The sequence below is a fragment of the Mesoplodon bidens genome (assembly GCF_964165515.1).
Source record: "Mesoplodon bidens genome assembly, chromosome: 13".
Lineage (NCBI taxonomy): Eukaryota > Metazoa > Chordata > Mammalia > Artiodactyla > Ziphiidae > Mesoplodon > Mesoplodon bidens.
The window spans coordinates 43,319,396-43,343,718 of record NC_138169.1 but is presented as its reverse complement, the minus strand read 5'-3'; the positions used below and the strand labels follow the sequence as shown (position 1 = coordinate 43,343,718).

General features: G+C 40.3%; 1 protein-coding gene and 1 long non-coding RNA gene across 4 annotated transcripts in view; both read left to right on the top strand.

Annotated features, from left to right (window-relative positions):
- Window positions 1–24,323, top strand: part of LOC308627332 — a 336,433-nt gene that overhangs the window by 232,771 nt on the left and 79,339 nt on the right. The gene's annotated exons all lie outside the window — the stretch shown is intronic.
- On the top strand, window positions 1,395–19,727 carry AQP4 (aquaporin 4; the record flags this gene model as incomplete). 3 transcript variants are annotated; one of them, XM_081253355.1, is made up of 5 exons in its annotated part: window positions 1,395–1,468; window positions 13,649–14,063; window positions 14,960–15,124; window positions 15,409–15,489; window positions 19,449–19,727. In XM_081253355.1, 5 exons carry the CDS (start codon window positions 1,395–1,397, stop codon window positions 19,725–19,727), a joined length of 1,014 nt encoding a protein of 337 aa, XP_081109481.1. The 3 variants fall into 3 exon arrangements, with proteins under 3 accessions (XP_081109481.1, XP_081109482.1, XP_081109483.1); XM_081253356.1 differs by lacking the exon at window positions 1,395–1,468 and adding an exon at window positions 10,486–10,517; XM_081253357.1 differs by lacking the exons at window positions 1,395–1,468; window positions 15,409–15,489 and adding an exon at window positions 10,486–10,517.

The window sequence follows — 24,323 nt, the reverse complement described above, 5'->3', positions numbered from 1 at the left end:
ATCGGCAGGCGGACTCTCAACCACTGCGCCACCAGGGAGGCCCCCCGTAGTTGTTTTTTTTTTTGTTGTTGTTACTTGCCTTTTTTACTGTATGACATTTGTACTGTCAGCACAAAAGCCATGGTGGGTAAAATTGCTGACACCTTGGCAGGAATCAAGGCATCAAGACCGTCTTAGCAGGGGTGTCCTCACCATCACATGCAGTACAGTCAGTGTCAGTTCCACTTAAGAATGTCTTTGATGTAGCAAAAAGTTACTAATTTTATTAAATCTTGACACTGAGTGGAGGTCTTTGTAATGTTCTCTGTGACAAAATGAGCAGTATACATAAAGTACTTCTGCTACAGATGGAGTGTGATGGCTATCTTCAGGACTGATGGATTCGTGAGCTGAACCAGCCCCTTTGTTCATGGAATACCATTCTTCCTTTAAAGAATGGCTGACAAACTACGGCTATTCAAATTGAATGATTGGCTGACATTTTCTTGGAAATGAGCAAATGAGCCCATCATTTCCAGAAAAACTGACAATATTTGTTGCCAATAATAATATTTGAGCTTTCAAAAAAATTATCATTTTGGAAAATTTGTGTCTGCCACGGTGAGGTTGACAGCTCTCAAAACTTTAATACTTTTCTGATGTGATTGGTGGTGACACTGATGAATATGATATATTTGATATTATAAAATAAAATATGCCAACATTTGGAAGATCCACATAAGTCAATGAATGAACAGATTGCAAATGACCACACATAATGTTCAAAATGATGCCTTATTAGAAGACTAGTTCAAAGTAAAAAATAGATGAATAGATTTTAAAGTAACAAGGTATGAAAATTCATTAATATGCCTTCAGCATCTACATTGACACTAACCTTTAAAAAAACAACCGCTTATTGAGTTTTGGTGTACTATCAAAGAAAAATATCCACAATTATCTGAAAAAGTTATTAAAATAGACCTCTCTTTTCCAGCTCCATATATGTGTGTGGCAGGATTCTCTTCCCATACTTCAACCAGACAATCATTTCACAACAGATCGTACGGAGAAGCAGAAAGGGAAATCAGCTGTCTTCTATTAAACCAGACATCAAAGAGAATTGCAAAAACATAAAACAATGCTACTCTTCTCACTAATCTTTTTGCTTTGAAGAATATAAATATATTTCTTTTTCTTTGAAAATTTGATTTAGTTGACATATGCTGGGTTTATTATTGTTATCTTTAAGTAAATTAAAACAATTTTTAAATATTCTGTTTCAGTTCCTCATACAGTAAGGGTCAATACCCACAGTTCACATAAACAAAATGTTCACTGGGGGGTTCAGTAATTTTTCAACTGTAAAGTCTGATCGACAAGATGGGATTAGAGAATGGTACTAGGAGGCAGAAATGGGTGGGATGCAGAACAGGACTGAAGGAATCCCTCCAAGACCCTGGAGGGATACTTCTCCCACAGGAAACAGGTAAGGAGGAGAGGATTAGCAGATGCAAGGCATTTTTAGGTTTGGTCAAGGGAATTCAAAGAACTTCCCATCTGAAGGCTTGTTTTCACTGTGATGCAAGGGTTGAGGTCATACCTGGAAAGAGAGGGGAAAGAGCAGGAAGGGGAGGAGTTCGAGGGACCCATGGAAGAGCCCTGGGGCACCAGAGAACACTGGCCAGAGCATGAGGAGGGAAGACTGAGCAGCACAGGGCCCCAGGGTGGGTTTGCACTGCGGAACCAGGGAAAGCCCTGTGCTCAATACCCTGCCAAAGCCACTCCACAAGGGCAGTCACATACTACCAGCCAGCTGGATTTATGGTAGTTAGTTAATTTCTTATCAATTGAATATTACAACCATACAGAAATAGAACAGAATCTCAAAACGTTGTAAGCCCACCACCACCATTTTAACAGTTATAATGTTTTGCCATAGGAAACGTAGACTGACTGTTTAAGCTAACTTATTTCTAGATACCTCAAAATGTCCTAAAATATTTGATTAGTTGCTTAGTTCACTCTTGACATTCTGATTTTATAAACACACAGTTTTTAAATTCTGCTTCCAATGCTGATTTTGAAATGTAACTCTAGAAGATTGGACAGTTGACAATCTTGCTGTCTTATTTTAGCTTTATACAGACAACAGCAATTTTACTGGGGAAAAATTGTTAAATGGGTTCATTTTTCACTTTCTCTTTTAAAAGGTATTATATGGCCTGTTGACTCAGTGTGTTACATAGTGAGGCTCTGATGCAACTAAAAAAATCAAAGCTCAGCTTTCTTGGAGAAGTGAACAAATTCCAAGGGTTAAAGTGAAATCTTCAGGACCCAAATTATAGGACTGGATCATGTCCTCAACTATGTAACTTTTTATGATATTCAGTGATTATATTTATTAGAACATTTAATGCAAAATTAAAAAACAGGACCATAATGACAAAAGAAATTAATAAAAAGTATAAATGGTACACAAGACTATTACTACTATAAATTAGAAAACCACAAGTATATTTGAAACACCTATGAGTGTTCTAAGAGCATTATTCGATACAACACATGCCAATTACACAGATGTGAAGATCACTTATTTTACAAGTAGAAGATCACTTCATGCATAATCTGGTGTAAATCATTTGGTCTCTGGTGCTCTAGGCACCAAGAGTCTTATTTTATTAGCAACTATTGAGCACCTGCCAAGATTCTGTACCATGGATGCTACAGGAGTACAAGTAACTATGACATGGTCTCAGTCCTGAAAAAGCAAGTATTGTAAGATAACCATTGGCTGACAACCAGCCACAGAAGCTCAGAGCCTTTGACTGTGTAATTGTGACAGGTAACTAAGCTTTAGAACTTCAGTCTCACCAACTATGGAGACACTTGTTCTCCTTTCACCAAAATTAAAGGTTCAGAGGATTACACAACACTCTGGGGCATTTGAGGAGCTATATACCCATGTTGGGCTGCAGGCGGGCCTAGTGATGTCAGCTGAGGTCAAGGTATTGAGAACATCACAAGTTCTGACACGAACAATCTCTGTCTCTGATGTCCCATGAGGCATATGGTACCACAATTTTTCTACTCAAAATGTTGTGCAGAATGAGAAGGGTAGTATGAAGTTTGCATACTTATTCTGTGAGGTCTTCCATGTGATCCGCTATTGAAGGGTATAATAACGTTGGTATTACCAGGACATTATAGAGCTCTTCCATTCACTCAACCAGCTCTCATTTTTTAAATGGAATTATTAGCAGTAATAATAACAATGAAGAATTGTATTGCTCTTGAAAGTTTATAAAGTGATTTTTGTATGTCCCCTTGGGTGATTATAAAGACTTGTACACAGAAAAGTATCACAACAAAACTATGAACTATACATTGAGTATGTCTATAAAACTGTTTAGACCTTGTTACAATGCTCTGTTGTACTAATCCCTCTCAGATAGCAGTGGGAATCATAGTTCATTATGTCAGTGTGTTCCTGGTTCACTAAACTCCTCTTTTAAAAGTCCCTCCAATTAGAAATGAAAATGTTATTTAAAAAAATATTGGGCTGGCCAAAAAGTGCCTTCGGTTTTTAAGTAAAAATAAAAGACACATTTTTCATTTTCACTAAGAACCTTATGGAACAATGTATTCACCCTTTTGTTCCACTACCTTCTGCCATTTATCAGGCAGCTTTGTAATTCCATCTTTCCAAAACTTTTTATCTTTTTGAGCAAAGAACTGTTCCAAGTGCCTTTTACAGTCTTCCAGGGAATGAGACAGATGATTCTGGACGAATAGGATTTCTGGGTGGCATTGAGGAGTAAGTTTACTTTGGAAATTATAAATTCATAAAATTATCCATCCTCAATGGTATTATTTTTTCCAGCAGTACTCAGTGGCCTGAGTGGACATGTGAGAGCCATAAATGTCTTATCATCCCCAAAGAGCTAATGAGGAGATGACATAAAGGCAGTTTTGTTTTTTTTTTTTTGCGGTACGCAGGCGTCTCACTGTTGTGGCCTCTCCCGTTGCGGAAACACAGTCTCCGGACGCACAGGCTCAGCAGCCGTGGCTCATGGGCCCAGCCGCTCTGCGGCATGTGGGATCCTCCCAGACCAGGGCATGAACCCACGTCCCCTGCATCGGCAGGCGGACTCTCAACCACTGCGCCACCAGGGAAGCCCAGTTTCTTAATTTTTAAATAAAATTTGCTGAGACATTTTGGATTAATCCATAAGACAGAGGTTTTTTTAAAATGTTACTTCTGACTTAAACTCTGAAATATGGTCTTGGAATTATCTATGTCCATATGAAGTTTATAAATTTTTATCATTAATGTTAATATTTTGCAATTATCTATATCTTTATTTCAAATGACTTTTTCAAGGTTTGGCATAGATAAATTTCTTGACTTATAACTGAATGCCTTTTTATCACAAGCATCAATATCATCATTATTTACATTTATCAATTATGTTGGTAAAGCACTTCTGCTAGTATCACCCTATTTGAGCCTCATTCACTTATTTATTTATTCCACAATGTTTTTCAGTCTTCAGAATGTGTCTTGGATCTATACTAGGTGCTGGGGATACAGCAATTAATTACTAAGTCTAATTAATTACTATGATTATTGAGAGTGTTCTCTGCTCTCATTTCCATTACAGACTAGTGATGCAGTTACACAAGTAAACAGATGATTCCAGTATGCTGGGGACAATCCTATGATGGCATTTGGGGAATTCCCAAGTGGAATTCCCATGCAAGCACACATGAAATGGTTCAAAACCAGAACAAGGTCAGGAGGGCATCTGGCCTTAGCACAACTTTGCAAAAAGACAAGACAGAGAACATGCTTTGTTTCATTTCACAGATGAAGGACCAGGGTTCAGAAAAATCCAGTGCCCTACAGCCAATAAGAATTATGTGATAGAGCTAAGACTGCCAACTCTTACCCCTTCTCCCTCCACTGCACAATGGGTATCATCACCAAAATCATTACTGTCCCTTTGTCATCATTATCATCATCATCAACACTGTAAGAAATTTAATAGAACATATATAGCCCACAACCTCAGTTCATATCCAAAAAGAGAGAGTAAACTAGCATCCAAACACTGGTGAATGATACAGAAACATAACCTAGTAATAACTGTAGAGTATCACATAGGTTCACAGGCTGCTATGGGTATTTCTTGTGACTAGAGCCCAGCTAGTTTGCGAAGGGCAGGCTTCTGGGAGGGGATAAATGTTGAGGAATTCTCAAAGAAGAATCAGAGAATCGTGTGGCAAAGATAGAAGGGAAAGGGATTGAAGATGGAAGAATCACTTTTGGTGGCTCCCTAGAGGGGCTGACAAGATGTAGCCATGGTGTGGTTCCCTGAAACAGGCACACAGGCCAAGGGTAGCCAGAGATAAGAACATTCAAGTATTGGGCTTCCCTGGTGGCACAGTGGTTGAGAGTCCGCCTGCCGATGCAGAGGACACGGGTTCGTGCCCCTGTCCGGGAAGATCCCACATGCCACAGAGCGGCTGGGCCCATGAGCCATGGCCGCTGAGCCTGCGCATCCGGAGCCTGTGTTCCGCAACGGGAGAGGCCACAACAGTGAGAGGCCCACGTACAGCAAAAAAAAAAAAAAAAAGAATATTCAAGTATGGTGAAACCATCAATGAGGCTTGACACTTCTAAGAGGTCCTGTGAATTTCTTCACACGTAGATTTCTTCTGATTGTACAAGAAAAGGAAATAAAGAGGTTAAAGAGAAGGATGTATGATCATTTAGGAAAGAAGTAAGAGAAAGTTTAGTCTGAATTATGAGAAAGGTCATCTGAGAAAATTCTTAAAGAACTAGAACGTTGAGAGTCTATCACATTTTTTTTATGATCACAGATTATGACCCTTTCTTCTCCTTTCTTAGAAAATGTTCATTTTCTAAGAAAAGGCAGCATTTCTTTTAACTGCCTAGTTTTTCCATCTACTCCTCTTGTCATAGCCCCCTTACACACAGAATTTTAAGTATTTTGCCCTTTCCTTGAAACTGGGACTATTTTTCTTAATCTATTAGAAACATAAAGATTCCAAGCCTTTCTGTATAAGTGATAATAATTGCCAAAATGTTGATTTGGCTTTTAATATCTTCAAATTTAATTTAAATTTTGGAACAATTACTACTACAGACTACACTTTACAGATTACTGACCATTCCAAACATTTCAGTCCAACCCATTAGATCCCAAAGTCCTTTGCTTCCCAGAAAACAGATTTTTGACTGTGGATGTCTGAGCAGCCTTTAAAACGCCCAGCCAAACTCTGAACTGTCATAGTAGCTGGGTAGGAGATAAGGGGTAAGAAAAGTATCCAGTCATCCAACCACATTTCTGCTTTTCTGTACAAGCTTCGGATGAAATACAGTCACTCAATACAGTCCTTCTGTTTCTCTTTCCCTCCCTCCCTTTCTCTCTGCCCATTGGCCTAGAGAGGGGAACCCTAAACCTTTTGGAACCCTGCCAGCAGGACCAAAAGAATCTCTTGACTATTTTCCCAGGGAATTCCTGCCTTAAATGTCAGCAGAGTACAACTTGCCAGCCAAAGCAGAATCCGCCTGGACCTGAATCAAGAAAACTGCGCCTGCTATAACCAAACGGGAAAACCTGGCCCCATGGGGCAAGGGGACAGGGGCAGCGATAGAGTGAAAGGGTCCACGTCCATTGCCAAGACCCATGTTTTGTCAGATTCACCTCACTGAGGAAAGGAAGCTAAGTCAAACTTTTTTTGGTTCCTTGCTGGTTTTTGATTGTTATTTTTTATTTTTCTCTTTTGGTGGTGAACCATATCTCCAGCAACCACTCTGAATTACTATAACAGTGATGAGGTAACACCTCTCTGAAAAGGGAACAAATCTCCACTGAAGCCCTTTGTTGTGGTGCTGGTTGTTGCCTGCTGCTGCTCTTGCTGTTTTGTTTATTTGTTTGTTTTTAATGAACATAATGACATATAAGTGCTCTGGGGGAGGATTCATATCACTGAGATTCATGAAAAGCAAGATAAGATTTGTGAGATGCGACTGAGTGTGTCCCTGCCAGCCTGGAGACACTTCCTGTCTGGTCCTGAGGTACTGCTGGCATTTTTAGTGTGTTTGAGTTAGTCTTCGATCTCCAAACACATGAAGGAATACTAAAAGTTCTGAGGGCCAGGATGGGAAAAGGGGTCTACAAATCCCACAGATATGCATCAGCTCCCAAGGATAACAATGTGATATAGTAGATTAAAAATTAGGAGCAAAGTGCATCAATCACTAGTTTTTGCCGAGTACTCGTAATTTTCATTTACCCTTCTTTCATTTTTCTCATATGTTACTGACCCACAACTTCACAAAGCTATTCAACTAAAAACTCACAAGCTTGCCTGACACACAAGATTGATTTTAAATCAATGTGCCATGTCACTATCCTTTTCCTAAAGATCAGAGCACTATATAGTAAGAAAGTCAAGAAGATTTCATCAATAAATTGTTATTCCATCTTGAAGTGAATTTAGGCCCTTGCAAGGTTACCAATGGGAAAAAAAATTTAGATCCCGAATCTCATTTGGCTCTAGGCCTAGGCCAGTTCAAAAACAGGTCAACTCGGGCTTCCCTGGTGGCGCAGTGGTTGAGAGTCCGTCTGCTGATGCAGGGCACACGGGTTTGTGCCCCGGTCTGGGAAGATCCTACATGCCGCGGAGCGGCTGGGCCCATGAGCCATGGCCGCTGAGCCTGCGCATCCGGATCCTGTGCTCCGCAGCAGGAGAGGCCACAGCAGTGAGAGGCCCATGTACCGCAAAAAAAAAAAAAAAACCCAAAAATAAATGAAACAAAAAAGCAGGTCAATTTAGAAGCTATTACTTATATTCGCCAGGGCTCCCTGCCTCATACTTTTTCTACCATCACAAGTGCATTATAGCTGATGTCTTCCATTATCATATGCTGCATGCATTGCCACAGACAATCCTATTGGAATTTTCTGTCCCTAGTTTAAAGAAAAGCCAAGGAAGTAGGTGGTTGTTGCACAAGACTGAACGTGTCGCTGGAAGACCAATAAGACCATCTCAAATATAAAAAGGATAATAAGGAAGACCTAATAAGAAAAACTACTGCCAGTAGGTGAAGGGTTAATCCCTGGTCAGTTTTGAACCTCTCTGCTGAGAGTACTAATAAGTTTGAGTTTGTGCCAGTTAGGGTGGCCCTTCCCTGGATGGGAACAGCCATCCCTTAGGAACTGGACTGTCAACACATTCTACCACATTCTGGCAGTGATCAGCCAGCCAGAAGAAAGGGAAAGGGCCTGAGAAACTGTGGTAACCAAGTTCTGCTGGCACTTTGCAAAATGGTGCCGGGAACTGCCAAGGCCATGGAGTGAATGCTAATGAGCTGAGCTCAACTTACAAAGAGTGGACCTGAAAAATGTCCCCCCAGTGACCAGCAGCTGTAGGGATTGCCACTTTTGGTAGGTTCCTGTGGATAGGACCACGGGCCTCATTCTTGAGGACAAACCTAACTAAGCCTTGCAACATTGTTCCTTGGGTTCAAAGACCTCACAAACACTTCTGACTCAATGTCAAAGTTTTCAAAATAAAAAAAATTGTTTTGCACCTTTACAAAAAATCTCATTCTAAAATCTGAATGGTAAATAGCTTTAAGAATCAACATGAAATATTTTGAAATATTTTAAGTGTTCTTTGTGGAGTCCCATAAATTCCTCCCTTCCCCTCTCATCAGAGTTTGTTCTGACTTTCAGGGAGCATATTTTTAAAAGCCTGAAACCCCTGATGGACAGCCATCAGTGTGCAGCCGCATTCTTAAGGATGTAAATTCAATCTTTGTTATCTGAGAATGCTTGAAACGGGATTAAAGAGCTCCTCTGCAATTCACACTCAAAATTGTAATTCCTCTTTCTCATGAGCGCTTTTCAACCATTCCCAATTCTCAAGTACCCAAAGGAGACAAGAAAACAAAAAATTGTAACTATGATGTGAAAATATAACTATTTTCTTCTTCTCTCTCCTGTATTTCTTTCTTGCCACACCTCATTCTGAATAAAACTCTTATGTGAAATGCGATGGTAGGCGGAGAGGCAGGGCAGGGAGAGGGAGGGTCCCATAGGTAGATGTGAGTTATTATCACAGGTCTAGTTGTTGGATTGAGTGGTGGTTCATGGATGTTCATTATATACCTTAAAAGTAATCAATTAATGAATGAATTAATCCCTGGTGGGGCAGTGGATGAGACTCCGTGGCGCTCCCAATGCAGGGGGCCCGGGGTCCAATCCCTGGTCAAGGAACTAGATCCCACATGCATACCGCAACTAAGAGTTCGCATGCCACAACTAAGGAGGCTGCTAGCCGCAACTAAGGCACACACGTGCCACAACTAAGGAGCCTGCCTGCCGCAACTAAGACCTGGTGCAACCAAATAATTTTTTTAAGTAATTAATTACCTATTATAAAATAAAACAGGGCCATACATATACTAGTGATGACAGAGTGTCATACACCAAGGATTAGGATTATTCCCATTCTAGGTACCTGAGGTCCATTTAAAGAAAAAAAATTAATGAGATGGTGACACAGGCACTAATTCTTAGACCTTCCAGAGTTCACCAAACTCCTCAGTCGAGGATGCCTTCATGGGCACACACGTATGCACTTAGAAGGGTCCCACACTTTGTTTCACGTCCTGCTGTTGTGAGCTTGAAATTCTTATATTTCTTCAACAAGGAGTCTTGCATTCATTTGGCACTGGATCCCACAAAAGATGTAGTCAGTCTTGTCCCTAGGTTTCTAGATATTAAATTTACCTAGAGTTCCCAATAATTTTGTGCCCCCCCCAACCTCTATATATTTAAAGTTTGCCACTTCTCACCCAACAATTGTTGTTAACATAACAGTCAGGTGAGACTCTACAGCAGCCTTATTTCCTGTTATCCAAATCAGTGCTGCACAGGCTACAAGAGACCTGCAGTTACCTGCTGTGCTTAAAAAGCTGCTTCTCAGAACAAAAACTTCACATAGAACCCACTGGATATTTTGCCACTCAAAAACAAATGCACCTCAGCCGAAATCTCAATTCATCTCAACTGCTGGATAATGCAAATCCGTGCTGTAATAGTTGCCCAATTTCAACTATACATGTAACCAAAAAAAAAAAAAAAAAAAAGACAAATTGTCAGCAATTCTCTGTGGTGGAAGGAACTCAAATAAAGATTTAGGGAAATCCTCATTTTCAAGGGTCACCAGCTAAAGAAACATTAATGTGAGCCAGCGTTTCGTGTTCCTGAAATGCCCTGTGTCTATAGCGATCAGGTAGAAAAGTCATTTCAAGTTCAAATATAACTTAGCGATTGCCACATGGTGCAAAATCTTTCCACCCCTAAGACTCCACAAACCCAATCAGACAAGTGGCCGTAATCTGACTCCCAGTGCGCTGGGAGCCCAGACGCAGGCAATGAGCGCTGCCCTCTAGCCAAAGGAGGCATGAGTGACAGACCCGCAGCCTGGCAGTGGGGGTAAGTCCTTCTTTGCCTTAAGGGAACAATGCTCTGACGAAAGATGAGACTCAGACTCTTTCATTACAGATACGTGTGCCTTCTCAGGCAGAATCTAGAAGGAAACTCTCGGGCAGGTGGGTGGTTCTTTCAGGGCTGGGTACCGGGCATATTCATAAGAGAGGAGAGGCAGAGAGAGGGCAGAAGAAAAGGGATGCTTTGGAGCAAAATCCTCCAGATACTGGAGACCTGTGAAAGCACAAGAAAATGACCCTATGGAGGTAAATCTATCTGTAGTATTTTTCATCAGAAAAATTACTCACCCATGGCCTCAGCTGTCCAGAAGGGGCTCAGGCTGGGTGTTCAGCTAGAAAGTAATGTGTCCGGCTCTGTACAACCCGGTCACATCAACAAACCCCCTTTGTTCTGGGGCGAAAGAAGCAAAACAAATGGCGATGATGCATTTCCAGGGAGTGTGAACAGGGAAGGGAACACTGACGATAGATAATTAAGAGGGGCTGTGAGAGAGCTGGGGTGAGCGCTTGTCAAGCCAGAGGTATGTATGTGCTGCCAGGGGACTTTGGGGTTCACAGGCGACGGAGGTTGATCACTCTGCCCTGGAAAGAGATCAGCATTTTGCACGTTTTCAAAGAAAGCTAAAGGCATGCTTAAGGAGTCTATCTGTTTGGGGGTTTGGGGGGTTGGGTTTTTATTTCTCTGGCTGATAAAAGCTTGAAGTTGAAAGAGCAACTGAGCTTCTCAGATTAGGTCTCTGGAGAGGGAGGCAAATGCACAGAGAATGATCAGGGAAGGTGAGGGACAGGGTGAAGCAGGAAGGCGTCTTGTACACAGGGCCTGCCTCCCCCAGATCCCTGTGCTGAGAATGGGACCTGCCGCATCCTGCCCACCTGGCTGCCTTAGCTTCCTGCCTTGTCCTCTTCCTTTTTCCCACTAAATTCGGCCACAGAGGACCATCGCCTGACATAGCACCTTGCCCTTTGCCATCTCGGCTACAGCCGTGGGCCACTGGTGAGTTCAGAAGCCAGCCTCCTTGTAACTTCTTTTTCAATTTGTGAGTTTCTCCCCCTTTGGGATACTTGTCATTTCTCCCCCAGGGCACCCTGGCTGCCCTGCTCCAAGTGCTGTTTTTGTCTCTTTATTTTCTCTTCCTCTAGGGAGTGTGATGTCATTGTCCTCCCAGCTGGGGTTTTTCGTAATTACATGATTCACTTAGAGGAGTTCACTGGGGCAAGGGACCGCTGGGGACAGGGCTGGCTGGTCCCCTTCTGGAGCCACCTAGGCTTGGGCGGAAAATGGGTTTTTCTTTCCAACTCTGAAGCAAATCCCCACGTCAGACCAGGGGCTGAGCCGAGATCCTAAAGGTCAGGGCGGCATTCCTCTGGTCCTTGTTGGTACAGCATGTCTCCACTGCCCAACCAGCTGGACCCGGGCTCCTGGGGACTGTAAGTGACTGGGGGCGGGGGGTGGGGGGGAGTGCGGGGAAGGGCCCGTGCTCCGTAGCCCGTCAGAGGGAAAGCTGCAATAATTCTAATCTGTTAAAACACCTGGCTTTCTCGTCTAACCCTTTTCACAGTCCCCTGGGATGAGAGTCTCCGCTAAATGCTCTCCACGCTTCTCCCCTCCCGCACTATCACAGACGAAGGATAAGGGCAAATGCCTTGAATAATGGGGTAACTGGGGCCATTGCCTCCCAAGGGGAACCCTAACCATTTCTTGCCATTAATATCCTCAAACCCCACCCCTTCTCAGCTCTAAAGATCCAAAGACATTAAGAGGAAGAAACGGTCTTCCATCCCAAAGGCTGCCTCGCTGCCCTACCCATCCTCCCCCTCCCACCAGCCCACAGGTGCGCAAGCTCTCCCCCGCCCCGCGCCCCCTCCCCGCCCCAGGAAGAGGTACCAGCAGAATTTAGAGAAGGCCGTCAGGAAGACACTAGAGAAAAACCGCTCTCCGGAGCCTCCTGCTTTGAGACAATGGTCTCCCTGGCCACACTCTCCTTGCCCACCTTCCTGCCGCAGCTCTGACCAAGTCGCTGTCCCCCGCACTTGGTGGGCAGGGTGCCTGGGGCGCCGCTGGTACACACTGGCCTCCAGGATCCCCTTTGGGAGGTTTTATCTGAGAGGTAAACGTCAAGGGGTGGAGAGTCAGGCCCAAGAGAGGATGGTCCCTCCACCCTGCAAAAGTACGCGGAGGCCAGGATGCACTTTCCCGGGTAAGGTGCCTGCGCCTGGTACCCAGCGGGCGGGGCCGCTGCGTCTGCGTACCTGGCGCTGCCTGGAGCCCGCCCCGCCCAGGTGGCCGGTCCCCGCCCTCGGAGAGGCGCTCCGGCTCCCCTGGGGCCTGCGGTTGACACGGCTCCACGCCGCCTCCGGGCCCGGGCGGGCTCCCGGACTCCTCCCGCTGGCCGGGGAGAGCATGGCAGCGTCCCCTTCCCAGTCCCGGGTCCCAGGGCCGGCCCTGCCAGTCACCACGAGTGCCCCTCTCTGCCAAACAAGATTCACCATCTCCAAAGACAGGCTTCCAGCCTTCCAGCCCTCCTGGCTTCCTAGCAGGACTCGCCTTCATCCAGAGTCTCCAATGGGGGAGAGGAGGGAGAGTCAGCTCTACAAATCCATTTCCAGAATGCCATTTGAACCATAAAGGACAAAACTGGAAAAGACCTCCCTTTTTTATGGCTGTAGGTTCCAAGTAGAAATGACATGTAAAAAGTACCTTGAAACGTAGAAACTTGCTCTGAGGGAATTGACTACAAGGTAAATATACTTTATTCTTAATTCTTTAAGGAACTTGATTTAGACATTTTCCTTTCTAGGGACAATTCAGATAATTTTCCAGTGAAACTGGATGATCTTTGGATATTAACTCAAAGGAGATTAGAATAACAATCTCAATAGAATAACATAACAATATTTACTGTTAGAATAACCATAACAGTAATTACTTAATTATCTCCTTAAGAGATAATTAAGTAATTAAGGAGATTTTCCAGAAGCATTCTTTCTCTGTATGCAAATAACTTTTGGCTGGGTGGCCTCCCTACTGTGGGACAAGACTGCGGGCCTGGACGTCCTCACCTAAAGGCATAAACCTTGGATTGGTAGCTTCTGATGCCGATTTGTTTTTCCTTTCAGTAAGTGTGGACCTTTGTGTAGAAGAGAGAGTATCATGGTGGCCTTCAAAGGGGTCTGGACTCAAGCTTTCTGGAAGGCAGTCACCGCGGAATTTCTGGCTATGCTTATTTTTGTCCTGCTCAGCCTGGGATCCACCATCAACTGGGGTGGAGCAGAAAAGCCCTTACCGGTCGACATGGTTCTCATCTCCCTCTGCTTTGGACTCAGCATCGCAACTATGGTCCAGTGCTTTGGCCACATCAGTGGTGGCCACATCAACCCCGCCGTGACAGTGGCCATGGTGTGCACAAGGAAGATTAGCATTGCCAAGTCTGTCTTCTACATCGCAGCCCAGTGCCTGGGTGCCATCATTGGAGCCGGGATTCTCTATCTGGTCACGCCTCCCAGTGTGGTGGGAGGCCTGGGAGTCACAACGGTACCATCTTTAGCTCTTGTTTTCAAACTCGGACTCTAGGCTTCTTATAGACTACTAAGTGACAACTGGTGGCTTAAGAGACCTTCCTAAAACTACTAATTTATTCCCAGGGAATGTCTGATGACTCTTGATAGGGGTGAAAACTGATTCTAGCCACGCTGACTACATCATATGAAATCATTATGTGCTATTGAGTAACTTGAATAGCACTAAGTCTGGGTAGCACAAAAATTGTGTTGGTTTTTTTTCCTCTCTCTCTCTATCCCAGTGACTATATTGACTATATATTTAACTTAAGGCATTTTTGTTACAATTATGTGTTGGTTCACTAGCAGAAGGAACAATTTTGTTTCATGTCATGTGCCTGAGATTTAAAATGATCTGCATCGAGGGTCACACTTAAAAAAATAAATTGGCGTTTGATCCTAGTTTTGTTCTAAGCTGATTAGGAATATCATTTGTTAGCTCAGCACCAGGGTTGATTAAAAAAACCACACACGGTTTAAATTTTAATTGAAACATATATTAATTAATTTAAACCTAATTAATGGATTTAATCATTGCCTTATAAAATTACAAGACTCTCAAGAAACTCTTTTATAAGTTAAGTGCAGCAGTGGCATATTTTGCTTCCTTTGTAGAAAAGGACATTCAGCACAAACTCCCTCTTGGTCATTGTAAGAGTAATTAATTATCTGTGATGGTCCAAAATGAGTAGAAATTTATTTCTTCTTTTTTGAGGGGGCAGGGGTGCAAGTGTCTCAACTAGGGGTGGAATAGAAGACTCAAACTAATTATCAGTTTTTGCAGGGATAAAATGTGCCTTTCACAATGATATGTTATCATAGAAAATGTTCCCTTGCCTTAATTCAGATGGAGCATTTTTCTCTCTCCAGGTTCATGGAAATCTTAGCGCTGGTCATGGTCTCCTGGTGGAGTTGATAATCACATTTCAGTTGGTGTTTACTATCTTTGCCAGCTGTGATTCCAAACGGACTGATGTCACTGGTTCCATAGCTTTAGCAATTGGATTGTCTGTTGCAATTGGACATTTATTTGCAGTAAGTTTCCAAGCCCATTTAAGTAATTGATCCATGTTGTTTATCCTCACCCTAGAGCTGGATGAAGATGTTATGTTTCACAGCTGTAGTTCTTTAGTATCCAGCTACGTCTGTCCATTTTAGGTGATTTTTTTGCTAACTTTGTGATGAGAACATTGATATGGCTGCTAACATCTGGACAGTCCCTCTAACTGACTTGGCAAGTGGTAGCACATTGCAATGAAGTCTACCTGTTAGTAGCCCTATTTCAGCAATGTCTGAAGTTGTGTTCTTCTTCCCTATAGATCAATTACACTGGTGCCAGCATGAACCCCGCCCGATCCTTTGGACCTGCAGTTATCATGGGAAATTGGGAAAACCACTGGGTAACCACCATGTTCATTGTGCCTGTTTTCCTACAGTTGAGGACAATTACCCAGAGATCTCTTTTTTTCCCATTATTTTGCTCACTAGTTTCTCTTCCTCCCAACTCTGAACCCCTAATTTGTTACATCTTTCATAAAGACTAGGGAGAGACTAGGACAGATCTGCTACAAAACACCTCGTATCAGTTCTGGACCTTCAGTGACAGTCTTTTTTTTTTTTTTTTTTTTTTTTTAAAGCACTGCTCTGGGCACTGTATCTGACAAACTTCAGCAAAATATATTGAACATGGAGGTTGCCTATCTGGAACAAGTTAAAATCAGGGTGGTGAAGTGAATATGGTGTTTAAATAATTGAAAGTAAATCCTTCCCAGCAATGACGGAAAATATGCTTGCAAAAAAAATAATTGAAAAGAAGAAGAAGAAGAAGAGAAAGAGAAATGCTTAAAAGCATAGCCCATTGCAAAAATATTTACCTTTTTTGTTTACAAAAGCATGAACCCAGTTAATAGTATGGGAGTTGGAAGCATTTGAACTGCAGATGGTGAGAAATAATTAGTGCAAATATTTATGCTATTATCACCATAACCATAGCTGGAAAAAGAAATGACTTTCAGAAAAGACACACTTCCCAGCCTCATGCCTACCCTACTTATTAACGTGGGGACAATGCTTCCAAAGAGCAGTGGTATCCATTGTTAAATACCACAGTCAATTTCTTTTCAATTGTCTCTTACCAAAAAGAAATTTCAATCTGTTAAATGAATAATGTGGCAGTTTTGAAGACCTCTTACACACTAATTTACAATAACCAATAAAAATAGGTGTATGTCAGCCAGTTTCAAATGGAGCTTTTATTTTCATGTATATGTTGTGAATGCTCTTTTACATCTTTTATTTTTAAGTCATGAATGTAAGAATAAGTCACTTATGTTTTTAATTTATGTTCTTATTGTAGTGAGGGGATTTACAATGTTGTGTTAGTTTCAGGTGTACAGCAAAGTGATTCAGTTATACATACTCAGATTCTTTTCCATTGTAGGTGTCGCTTTTGTTTTAATCTCATGCATACAGTGGTTATTGACACAGTCACACGCACTCAACCTTGATGTACGTTGCAAATGAGAAGAAATTGCCCCACTGCTATATGCATTCACTTCTAAGAAAAGTGTACCTATCTATCCCATTAAAGTAATCTATCCCATTAAATAACAGCATGAGAGTCAGTGATCAAAAGCAAGGTTTTGGACCCAGATATGAAAAACTTAGTCAACAATACCACCCATGAGATTGGTTACTTTGCCACTGATATTTCCATGTGTGTCTCTAAAGATTTGCCACTTTAATGGGAATACAAATTTGTAACAGGCAGTGTATAGATCTTATGATAAAAGTACAACTTTTAGGTCATCTTATTCAAACGATTTTTATAAGTAAAATTTAGAAAAATTACAACTTTTAATCCATGAAGACTTTAATATGCGAAGGAAAATATATGTTTTTATTAATTACTTGAGTTGTGGTACACTAGTTAAAATTTACGTAGCAAGAAAATCTTTAGCTGTTGATTGAATCCAAGGTTTCCCGTTGTTGCTATTTTATAACAAACTTAATCCTACAGAAAATGAATGTCCATTTTGTAGCAAAGCTTGTGTGAAATTAACAACTAATTTAAAGTATGTCTGTAGATAGATGGATAGACAATAAATAACAAGATATTAATGATGAATTTTGTGTGTAGTGTAATAACATTTTTTAGTCTTCTTTTCTGGATTTTCTATATTTTTAGCAGTAGAACTTCTTTACCTTTATGAATTTTAAAAGTTACTTTAAAGGGCATTATGAGTTTGGGAATAGCAACTTGAAACTGAGATTTGTTTATTTTTGAGAGCATGTGGCTAGACATCTTCTTCGTAGGTGTTTTGGGGGAAGTGTCATAATGATTTAGCAGTCCCTTTTCTCCCTTGCGGGATTTGTAGCTTGTGGAATAGAACATACCAAATGAGATCTTACCAAGGGACAAAGCACAAAGACATTTAGAGGAGGGCTCTCATTTCTCCTTTGAAAGGGCACAGAGAAGGTAAACTCTGACATGGTTTCTTTCATGTTCAAGATAAGGAACTTGAACATAAGGTTCTTGCAGCCACTTTGTCAACAATTTCCCTGTACAGTATATGTGTTCAGTTTCAGCTTAAAGTTTGAATTTTCTTTAAATTTTGCAATGAGGATGCTAAGTGAGCTTCATTTCCAGAGAGTGTTTTAAGCCAGAAGCATTCATCAGATTTTTTTCAAGTGAGCGAAGTGTAGCATCGTAGAAAGCAGTATAATGATTCAAAAGAGAGGTCTGAAATCAGACAGACCTGAAATCCCAGCTCAATCACTTGCTAAGCATGAAGTCTTAAGCAAGCTTCTCACCCTCTCTGCATGTCCATTTTCTTACCCATAAAATGAGATAATAATAATATCTATCTCAAAGGTCATCATTGGAATTAAATGAGTTAATACAAGAAAAGCACTGAGTATAGCCAGCTGAGAAAGTGTGCTCAATAAACAGGGTTTTTGTTGCTCAAGTCTATCTGTTGAATGAATGTCTAATATTCTACGGCCTACATGTGCTCTAAAGCAAGTGTTGAAGTTTATCCAAACTCAAAACTTGTTTCATTCTAGACACATAACTAATATGATAGAAACTTCCAGTTATTGAAATAAAATCCTATGGAATGGCTAATCCTTAACTAACCATCATCCATAAATGCAGTACAGATTTTTCCACCAAGTCATCAGCGTAAGAACCATGAGGATGAAAGCATTCTGCAAGAAGATGAATGGGCAAACCATGAGGTTTTCTCTTAAATCAAACCATCAAGCTTGAGAGAAAATCATGTAACATAAGGAAAGTGACTTATAGCCAGCCTAGTCCCATACATCTTTAAATTGTCTAGGAAACGATGGAATGGAGCAAGTTACAATGAAATTGGAACTATGAAATACTTTACAAGTATTATTTCAATTTAATCCTGACAACCCATGAGGTATGTATTATTATTATCCCTGTTTTGCAGATGAGGAAATTAAGGTTTAGGAAGTTATGTAACAGATTCAAGCAGTAACAAGATTGCTAAGTGGTCGAGCTCATATTCCATTTATCATGCTGTACTGAATAATTAAAGCACCAAGTGATACAATCTGTACTATGGTTGTGATTATGCAAAAGACCAATGTAAGATGGCAATATTAAGAAAAAAAGTACTCTCCAGAAAATGTTTCCTCTATTTCAGCTGAAGAAGTCGTACCCCCAAAGAGGACCTATCTTTACTATAAGGATTATCAGAAAATGGAAAGAACATAATTAATGAAATCAGGAAAAGAGAAGAGGAAACAGTCTTTTCTTATTTTCTGTTCAGATGTTATTTAGCAATATATGGATCTCTGATGTAGATTTAATGTATTCTCTTATTTTCTTTCCAATTCTCTGTCTCCTTTTTTTAAATGCATGACTCATTTGCTCTCTCTCTTTTTTAAAAAATAACCACTTATGTCTTTTGTTTGTTTGTTTGTTTGTTTGTTTTTTGGCTGTGTTGTGTCTTCATTGCTGTGCACAGGCTTTTCTCTGGTTGCGGCAAATGGGGCTACTCTACGTTGCAGTGCGGTGGCTTCTCATGTTGCGGAGCATGGGCTCTAGTCACGCAGGCTTCAGTCGTTGTGGCTCGTGGGCTCTAGAGCTCAGGCTCAGTAGTTGTGGCACATGGGCTTAGTTGCTCTGTGGCATGTGGGATCTTCCCAGACCAGGGCTCGAACCCATGTCCCCTGCATTGGCAGGTGGACTCTTAACCACTGTGCCACCAGGGAAGCCCCACATTTGCTCTCTTAATTTAAACCAGCTAAGTTCTATATCTGTGCCTTGTTCAAAGGAATAGTTTTACTCTACTTACACTCTATAACTCTTCCATCTTTCCCCCAGATATACTGGGTTGGACCAATAATAGGAGCTGTCCTTGCTGGTGGCCTTTATGAGTATGTCTTCTGTCCAGATGTTGAACTCAAACGTCGTTTTAAAGAAGCCTTCAATAAAGCTGCCCAGCAAACAAAAGGGAGCTACATGGAGGTGGAGGACAACAGGAGCCAGGTAGAGACCGACGACTTGATTCTAAAACCTGGAGTGGTGCACGTGATCGACATTGACCGGGGTGAGGAAAAGAAGGGGAAAGACCCATCTGGAGAGGTGCTATCTTCAGTATGACTAGACGATAGCACTGAAAGCAGACAAGAGCCCTTAGAACTGTCCTCAGATTTTCTTCCACCCATTAAGGAAACAGATTTGTTATAAATTAGACATGTGCAGTTTATTGTTTCATGTCATATTACTCAGTCTAGACAGTAAATATTTCATTATTTACCAAGGAGGAATGAAAGAAACCTATCATGAATTTCAAATCTAAAAAAAAAAATCTTTTTGAAGTATCCCCAAAGCCAATGTGTATCTAGTTTATCTATTTGCTATTCATTAATAATCAATTTAAAATGTGTATCAAGATTTGTTAAGGCTTGCCTGACAACTTACAGACATACCTATCAGCTTACTCCTCCTCTCCCACGAAACCAGTATTGTCAATCCTCATTTGAGTATTTATTCTGTTAAATCAAGTTAATCAATGGCAAAACACAGAGTATGTCATAGAGTCATGCACATTCAAGAGAGCAAATACAACAAGCTCTTTTATAACCAGCCCCCTTAGGTTAAACTACCTCGGCAAAAGAATATTAACAAGAGTCATTGCTAGTGAATTGTTTTCATTTATATTTCAAATATCCAACTTTCAACCCAAACTCCAATTCATAATGTTCCTTCCTCCTCCTCACTGCCCAAGGTAATATGGAACTAAAGACCAGAAATTCAAAGAATATTCAGAAATCCTATATGTGTTCCACCTAATAAAACATCCACATCATAAGGCACCTACTGAGATTCAGGACAAACAGACTTGTAAGATCTTATGGGGGTGGGTGGAAATTTACCATCATACAAAACTCATAAGGAAAAAGGAAATCTGCATGCTGGTTTCAAATAGTTGATCTGTTTTCAGTGCACATCCTCAAATACACCGCATGAGGTTAACAATCTAAGCTTTTAACCACTTAACCATTTTGCTTATTTTTTTAATTTATTGGCAAAACTGGGGGTTTTGTTTGTTTGTAATTTTGGTTAACTATATTTAAACATTAGCTGAGACATATTTTTGATAGCAAGAACATAACCAGTTGAGTCCTGACTTTTTGTTAATTATTAAGCTCTGCTCATTCCAGAAGGTGTAAACTGGTCCTGCCAGTCCCAATCATGGCTACTCTCCCACTTTTCATGACATTTGTTGATAATCTTCATTGTGCGCATCAATATTTTAATTAATTAAAATGCATGAGAGACAAGGAATGGCATGACCACAAAATAAAAGGGCAGGGGCATCAAAATGCTCTGTATTCAAAGCTGACTAGATGACCAATCTTTCATTTGTAGAGATACTGTAGGGTTTTTTTTAAGCATTTTCATTACTGACTCATTTATTTTTCAAAATAACTTGTTCTTTCCCATACTGCTTTGCCTTATGTCAGTAAAATGGTCTCTGTAAACCCCAGTTTCTATCATCTTAACTGTCTAGTCTAGCCTTTACCTTAAAGAGCTGAAAAAGTCAATTTCACTGAACAAAAGCTAATAGTAAAGCAAAACCCTATCACTGCAAAGAGTGGCTTGTAAATAGCTGATAATCAAGGGCTGTCTTCTCCTACTCACAGTTCCAACTGTGTGCCACTTTTTGGTGTTAATGGCAGTTGTGTGTGTGTGGCAGTGAGATAATGGACCACTGATTCTCTTTGGTGCTAAGAAAGTAATGAACAAGGTTCCCAGAGAGACATCACACCAGTGGAGTCCCTGGGAGTCCCCCTGACATCTTCTTGGCAAGTGCCTAAATCCCAGGTACCTTTGGTGGCTGGCCACACCCTCCACCACTGAGACACATTGCTTCCTGTTTGAGGCACCATCCATAGGAACTAGGGTGTATTTCTAATGATGGATCTTTTCAAGTGTTTGCACAATATACCCTTAAAGGCTTAAAACTGGGGGTGGTTCAGCTCAAAAGATAATGCTATCAACCACCAGCAAACATGTCAGTTCAAAAATAAGTTAGCAAGGAAAAAAAGAAACATTTTCCAAATACGCTTACAATTTACTAGTTTATGATCATTTTTATTCAGCCATATGGTTTACTTCTAATACCCTCACTTTTATGCTCATTTTAGTTAGAGCATTCAATAAATTAGTGCTGGGGAAAAAAAAAACCCTCATGAATGATGTTTTTGCCATTTGTTTTCCAGCAATGAGCAGAGTGCCTGGCACATAGTAGGTATTCAAAGCAAGTGTGTTAGTTAAGAATATATATATATATATATATATATATATATATATATATATATATATATATATATATATTTCATTTGTGATTTAAGGATATAAAAAATTTTCTTTTAATCTTTATTTTACTCCATATTTAATAAGAGCGTGAGTTCAAGGACTACTAAGGAAGGCCACCTAAATGTAAAAACCATAAAATATATTTTTGCATTCTCTTATTTTTAGGGGCATGCAGACAATGAAAGCTTTTGCACTTTTCTTTCCCTGCATATATTTCACTCAAGGCTCTACCAGTAAAAAGTAATGAAATTGTACCTTTCTGATGACATCTATGCAGCAGGGGTCTTTTGCCTTGTGGATGGCACCAAATTATCCAAGTGTATTAGGAGACTGGGGCTTTTTCCTTTAATCCCTTCTTATTAATGAAGTGCATTGTGCTACTCCCAGGAGAGTGCTGCTGACAGATATACAGAAAAGAGATCAGAGAGAAAAAACTGGAAGGACATAAATGAATTATACCCAGCCAGGAAGCAATGCCAGCCATCTCTTCCCTAAGGAAAAGTACAACAAGCACCCCCCAAATTGTAAGGTGGTCTCTACACTGCAAATGTATATAGTTTGTCAAAAGAGTACAAAGGGTAAATGTCATTTTTAAGTTTTCAGGGCTTTCTTTAAAATTGGGAGCCCAGAATTTGAATGTATGTTTTCATGATAGAAGAGGACATTTTCTTCAAAGAGTCCTCAACTTTTACACTGGAAGGAAGTATTTTCTGGTATCTAAATAGTTGCTTAAATGTAAGATTCTTACACTTTGTCTCTGCCACTTGATGTTTTCATAAATTCTTATACTTTCTATCGTCTGACCCTTTTCCTAATGCAGTTGGTAGGTGCTGGCTTAAACTGTGGCTCAGTCTTGAAGATTTTACAAGATGAGAAATATGTCGCTAACATGTATGATGGAATTAAGCTCTCTAATTATTAGAGGTCTGATTCCAAACAGCACAGAATATTCTTCTTAAGTCGTGAAACCAAGCAACTCACTTACCGGTTTAAACTCCATAATGAACCAGAAAATTCCAAAATAGAATAGCAAATTCAAAGGCTAGAATCAGTCCCAGTGATCTGTTGTAGCCTGTTGACACTGTTCCCACATGTTGTGAACATTTGAAAAAGAAATTGCCTTTGTGACAGCTGAGGATGACGGTGCAAGCCCAGCAGACAAACTTATCAGACAAAAGAAAGCCAATGTAAATTCTCATCATAAGCATTATAGAATATGAAAACAGAATATTTTATACCTGAAAGTAATTTTGTCTTTCCTAATATCCTTATGGCATCAAAATTATTAGAAAGATGTATTTACTATCTGGAAAGTGTAACATAACAAAACTCACTCTCTTTACCCCAAATCACGTACATTGCATTGGTGTTGTAATACTTTACAGATCACCCCGAAATAGCAGTAACTTTTGAAACCCTCTCTAAAGTACATGGAAGACATTTAATTCGGGGCTTAAAAACTGTGACCACTCACTTTGGCAAATGACAATAACCTATGAAAATAGATATCAAATAAATGTTATACAACCTGTACAGTAAACATTAAACTTAAGAAAAATTATAGTGTTACCTATGCATGTTAAAATCCAAGAGCTAAAAAATACACTGAATTTATATAACCCATCGGAATGTATTTCTAGATTCTCTTCAGGATTAATTAAATAAACATGCAATTATGAAACTATATAAACAATTATTTATCACTTTTATGACCCAAATCACAATAAAATTGTAATTCATGATAAACTAGTGAGAGTAAACTGAACATATGGTCATATTCACAATTCTTTATTAACTGAAATGTTATTCCAACATTAGAGCTAATGTTAAGGAGATTGAAACTGTAATGTTTAATATTTGGAATAATCTATTAAAGTCTTAGCACTGTGGTTGATTTCCATGAATGATGTTGTATCTCATATTACTAAGCTTGTGCAAATAAACTGTTTAATGTTTTAAAATGTGTTTGATGATTTTGAAAATTCATCCAGAGCTTTTGCAAGTCCCATCCTAGAAGCATCATTTAGAAGGACCAGAGGTTTAGATATTTGAGTACAATCAACACCAAATGAAATGGTGGTGGAATCCATATAATAAAAAAAGTTTTGAGAGCCTGCAGAGTACACAGTGTGGTAGATCCTCATATTGACAGTGAAAATTGTGTTTTCATGAGTTTAATTCTAAATGTTCACATCTATACAAAATAGACCATTGAATATCGACTGTCATTGTAGAGTCAAAAAGTGAAGACATAAACAACTGTGACTCAAATGAGGCTGGTATTATTAAATAGATGATCCATCCTTAGGGCATTTGGTAAATTCTGCCTACCCAGTTGGATAATGTAGGCTCAATGAGCACTGGTTTACTCCC